Source organism: Arachis hypogaea, chromosome 1, assembly GCF_003086295.3.
Source record: "Arachis hypogaea cultivar Tifrunner chromosome 1, arahy.Tifrunner.gnm2.J5K5, whole genome shotgun sequence".
NCBI classification, from domain to species: domain Eukaryota; kingdom Viridiplantae; phylum Streptophyta; class Magnoliopsida; order Fabales; family Fabaceae; genus Arachis; species Arachis hypogaea.
The window spans coordinates 112,161,023-112,166,670 of NC_092036.1; the positions used below are offsets into that span (position 1 = coordinate 112,161,023).

The window sequence follows — 5,648 nt, forward strand, 5'->3', positions numbered from 1 at the left end:
ATTACTAGTGAGCACGATTCTCTAAGGAGTTCGAACCTTGGTGATTCGAATTAGTTACATTTTGCAACAAGTAGTAATTCGAAAGGAGTTGATTCGAATTACAAGGGATTAGGCTATATAAGGAGTTCGAACCAAACTCATTCGAATCAATTTTCTATTCTCATACCCCACCAAATCCCAGAGAAAACGACACTGATTCGGTCCGAGAAAAACTCGAGCAGAATATTCAGCCGATGGGAGACGATTCGGAAAGGCTATATCGTTTGGATGAAGTTGCTCATATAACCGGGTCATCAACGACGAGGTTAGTAGATAGAAAATTTTATGCTAGTGGTTTATTTGAGTTAGTGGTTTATTTGAGTTAGTGGTTTTGTAGGCAGTTTATGTTAGTGATTTATGCTAGTGGTATTGCAAGTGGTTTATTTTAGAGGTTTTACATGCGGTTTTGTTGGCGGCTTATGTTAGTGGTTGATGTTAGTGGTTTTTGTTAGTGGTTTTGTATGCGGTTTTGTTGATGGTTTATGCTAGTGGTATTGTAAGTGGTTTATTTTAGAGGTTTTGCATGTGGTTTTATTGGCAGTTTATGCTAGTGGTTCATGTTAATGGTTTTTGTAAGGTGTTTTGTATGCGGTTTGTTGATGATTTAAGTTCGTGGTTAATGCTAGTGGTATTGCAAGTGCTTTATTTTAGAGGTTTTGCATGCGATTTTGTTGGCGGTTTATATTAGTGGTTCATGTTAGTGGTTTTTGTAAGTGGTTTTGTATGCGGTTTTGTTGATGGTTTATGTTAGTGGTTTTGCATGCTGTTTTCGTAAGTGAATTTGCATGTGGTTTATGTTAGCAATTTAAGCATATGGTTTTGATAGTGGTTTATTATGTTGGTTTTGCATGTAGTTTTTGTTAGTGGTTTCTGTAAGTGATTTCTGTTGTTAGTTTTTTTTGGTTAATGATTTTGTAAGTGGTTCTAATTATGCGGTCCATGTAATGTGCAGCCCCAGCGATGCATCTCGAGCATGCAGCGGCAGCAGGGCATGCGACTCGATGAGCGGTACATTCCGTACTTGCAGATGGCCGGATTATACCATCTTGCGAGACTGAACGATAGATGGTTCCAACTAGATGAGCCCCTTGTCAGTGCCTTCGTCGAGCGGTGGCGTCCGAAGACGCACACATTCCACATGTCGTTCAGAGAGTGCACGATCACACTACAGGACGTCGCCTACCAGTTGGGGTTGCCAGTAGACGGACGTTATGTCAGTGGTTGCCTGACAGATTTCCAGGTATACATCCATGGTGGCCATCCGGCTTGGGTGTGGTTCTAGAAGTTGCTTGGTGTGTCGCCTCCTGCAAACCAAATTCAGAAGTTCGCAGTAAACTGCACCTGGTTCCATGAGACTTTTGGAGAGTGCCCCGCGGGAGCCGATGAGGAGACAGTGAGGCACTTTGCTCGTGCCTATATCATGCTGTTGTTGGGCACCCAGTTGTTTGCCGACAAGTTCGACAACCGTATTCACATCAGATGGCTACCTTACGTGGTGAGGCTTGAGGAGATGTGTGGATACAGCTGGGGGTCGGCGGCACTAGCATGGTTATACAGGTGCATGTGCCGAGTGGCCAACAGACATGTGGTGAAGTTAGCAGGCCCGTTACAATTGCTTCAGTCCTGGATCTTCTGGCGCTTTTCTGGATTTAGGCCTGCTGGTTATGATGAGTTCAGCTGGCCCTTGGCCTCGAGGTACCATTCTTGGACTTTTCTATTTCGAGTTAAATTATTGAATTCCATGTCCACTTACAATGTTATACTATTTTGTCACACTTTTTACACGCTATAACACCGATGTGATATGCAGGTGGTCAGGTCACAATCCTTCCGGTAGCGAGAAAGGACCTCGAGTGCAGATGTGGAAGCTCAGGATAGACATGTTACAGCTCAGGGATGTGAGTATACTAACCTCATATGACTAGTTAATTAAAGTTTCCGACTTCGGCTTACGATTTGGCCTTACGATGTTGATATGTTTTTTTAGTTTATCTGGATGCCATATAGCTCTCCGGAGGTCCTTCAGGTTGTGCATCCGAAGGTGTTGGAGCCTCGTCATATGGCCTTATGGCGGTGTGTGACGGCACTGATATATTTTGCCATCGTATAGTGGCATCAGATTGACAGGATGTTACCCTAGTTTGGCGGAATACAGCCCCGCCCCCAGCCCGCCCTGAACATCGATTTCTTGATGTCCAAGGACGGGAGAGGAGGTGATCGTTGGTTCCCGTACGCTTTGCAGTTCTGGCATTTTCACTAGGATTCCCGTGTGGACCATGTTCTCCGGTTCAACGTTGTCGCAGACCCGGGACCCTCACATGACTTTTTGGAGTGGTGGAGTCATCATGGAAAGAGGTTCTTGCCACCAAAGATGTACCTGGGGGATCCGAGACTCGTTCCTATTCTAGTTGAGGTGACGCAAAGGGGTGCCGGGTGAGTTCCTGACATGTATCGTGTTGACGATGTTCCGGATAGGCGTCGGGTTGAGAGGAGAGCTCGTGTGGGTACACAACAGAGCCAGCGTGAGTGGAGGTGGCTGGACCAGGCTATGGAGGAGGGTGATGCGGCGGGTAGGGGTAGAGGTGGACGACAAGGACGTGGCGGCAGACGGCGAGCACGCGCTGCGAGGCATGATCACGGTGATGATGGTGATGGAGGCCATGCTGGCGTAGGGGGTGTTAGTCCCCATCACGCAGGGCATGTTGGAGAGGGGTTAGAAACTTCATGATTACTGATCATCCATTGTGAGCGAAATTATTTTTTGGTAATTAAACAACAGCTTGTAATTGAATTCCACTAAGGTTTCCCTTGGTCTAAACTAAGATTTCACTATCAAAATTACAATTTTACTTAATGAGAAGTTGATAAGAGTGAACCGAAAACAGATCTGAGATATGTAAGCAGATATAATAGTGGTATAGTAGCTAATCACAGCATTGAAGCTAAGAAATAAGATTTACCAGCAATCAAAACTAGCATTGAAGCATTGTAGGTGGTGGTAAAGGTCTCAAAACCAGCTCGGCCCTACAATAGGAAAAGTTTCTTTCAAGCGACGAAAGAGAGACCCTGAACAACAAACCTTCTCCAATGTTTCGACAAAAGGGAGTAGCGGCGGACGGGTTAGGAGTTTGCAGCGACAAAAGGGAGCAACAGCGGAGGGAGCATCGACGAAGGGTTCGCGAGGAACAGTGAGCACTGAGGGAGTTACCGCCAGAGAGAGTCACCACCGAATAAAGGTTAGGGGTTTATAGTAGGAGCAGTGATGGTGGGAGTGTCGGAAGAGGGAGCACCGATGGAGGCATTGCGAGTACCGGCAATGCTCTTCGGGGTGCTAGGGTTTTGATATGTATTCGAAGTGCTATGGTTAATCGTTAGTGTTTAGGGTGAAGCATGAGAGGTACACAGGGTTTAGGGTTCTTTGAAGGAGAAAGAGTTTGAAAAGTTACAGGTTGTGCAATGTAACTCATCATATCTGAACGAAAGTTTTTTTTTTGAAACCTTTTGGCCACACTTTTGAAGCGTGTCAAAAGAGTTACAGTAAACGTCCACGCTTTTAAAATGTCATTATAATGAAATTATGTCGTCACGCTTTAAAAGTGTGCATGTTTTTCTTTATGGCCAAGTTTTTAAAGTGTAACAAAAAAAATGTGGCCAAATCTCTAATCAATTGTCATACTCGTAAAAATATGGTCATTGATCTTTTTGGCCATGCTTTTAAAGTGTGACAAGAAAAAATATAACCAAATCTCTAATTAATTGTCACCCTCATAAAAATATGGTTATTGATTTTTTAAAAATGTGACAAAAAAAAAAAAAAACATGACCACAAATCTTTTTTCTTATAGTGTAATAATCACTATTGCGTATGTTTATGTGTTATAGTTTGTGTAACAAAACATTTTCCAAAATTTATGCGTTTATATTGCATGCCACATTTTGCATAACTTAACCGTCTATTAACTTGCCTTAATTAATTAAGGTTTAGTTAGTTAATAATGAATCATGTTTAACACACACGTCTTTTCTTTTTATGATTTAAGTTGTTTTTGGAAAAAAATTTCTAAAATAAAAAAAATAAAAAAGTACATAAATATTTAGTTGCTGTTAAATTTATAATTTTTATCATATATAAATTTTACTATTTAAATTTAAAGATAAATAATTTTTTATTTTATCAATTTATTTGCCGGATTAATAGTCAAATTAATCCTTAAAAAATAAGATATTTTTTAAATTTATTCTTAAAAGATTTTTTCAATCAAATTAGTCCTTAAAGATTGCGAATTAATCATATTTGTCCTCCAATCATTCCATTAACAATTTTCTTCAAAGATTAATGTTGTAAAACATTAATTGATAATATATATATATATATATATATATATATATATATATATATATATATATATATATATATATATATATATATAATACTTAATATGTCTAATTAGATATTGACCAAACATATTTATGAAAATTTATTAGTTTAGTCATTTTTTCTAATTACAAAAAATCATATTCCTAATATGACCTAATAACTAAATTGATAGATTTTCGTAAACATATTTAGTCAACGTCTAATTGAATATATTATGTGTTATATATGCTATCAATTAACATTTTACATCATCAATCATTGACGAAAACTGTGAGTGAAGTACGTAACTGAAGGATAGATATAATTAATTCGTAATCTTTTAAGGATCAATTTGACTGAAAAAATCGTTCAGAGACAAATTTAAAAAATACATTATCTTTTAAAAACTAATTTGACTATTAATTTGACTATTATTTAATCCTTTATTCACCCTAAAAAACTTATCCATTGTTTTTATATAGATTATACGTCTTTGCCAATGTATTCAACGGATAAATCTAAACAATTCCGGGCCACTCTTTTCCCAGCTATTCAATAATTTTTTTTTAATCAGTTTATGACTATATTTTAACATTAGATGTAAAAGTACTGATTTATGATAGTAAGCACATCTGCAACGAATTTTAATTAAGTTTTTTTTCCCTTTCATTTTCCCCTACTTTGTTTGCATGATTGCAAAAAACACTTTTGGAATTTGGTAAGAAATCACCAGCATGCTCTATATAACATGAAGCAATGCCAATGTTCATCATTATCGATCTCTTGAACTTTTTTCTCAAAAGAAAAAGAGAGAAAATACTTTATGCTCCCGTACATAATTGTTGATTATAATATCAATTCACTAAATTAAACGTATTCTAAATTCATCTATTATTTTAGTTAATTTTTCTGTGTAGAAACTCATGAAGTTGTTAAGTCGTTATATATTACTTTACTACTTTCTTTACAAACTGTTAGGTGCTTGGTTTACCAATTCAACATCACCACTAGCTACTTATAATAATTAATTATTCCAATATCGTTTGATTTCAAAAAATGAGAGATAGAATTTATAGACATGGATCGATATGGGTGATTTTTGTGATCATCACCATAACATAAAACAGCTTCATCCAAAAGCAGATAGAATACGATGATTGAAAAGCCTCTCTCCATGTAGAATAAGCAGCAAGTTTTTTTTTATTCAATGAGGGCATGGCTTTACAGTGAGAACAAAACTTTCTTGTGGTGA

The 5,648-nt window shown here is 37.9% G+C and overlaps 1 protein-coding gene across 1 annotated transcript; it reads left to right on the forward strand.

Annotated features, from left to right (window-relative positions):
• Positions 1-233: 233 nt before the first annotated feature.
• Positions 234-2,163, forward strand: LOC140183870 (protein MAIN-LIKE 2-like). The gene is made up of 6 exons (XM_072233467.1): positions 234-304; positions 992-1,047; positions 1,119-1,279; positions 1,322-1,734; positions 1,850-1,937; positions 2,047-2,163. The coding sequence occupies exons 1-6, from the start codon at positions 234-236 to the stop codon at positions 2,161-2,163; spliced, it is 906 nt and encodes a 301-aa protein (XP_072089568.1).
• The last annotated feature ends 3,485 nt before the right edge of the window (positions 2,164-5,648 follow it).

What these genes read in the sequence shown, in the direction of transcription:
- LOC140183870 (XM_072233467.1), top strand. Translation starts at nt 234, where the DNA reads ATGGGAGACGATTCGGAAAGGCTATATCGTTTGGATGAAGTTGCTCAT. An exon ending in GGCATGCGACTCGATGAGCG is followed by an intron (nt 1,048 to 1,118) that starts GTACATTCCGTA and finishes GGTTCCAACTAG; the next exon opens with ATGAGCCCCTTGTCAGTGCC. An exon ending in ACATGTTACAGCTCAGGGAT is followed by an intron (nt 1,938 to 2,046) that starts GTGAGTATACTA and finishes GATGCCATATAG; the next exon opens with CTCTCCGGAGGTCCTTCAGG.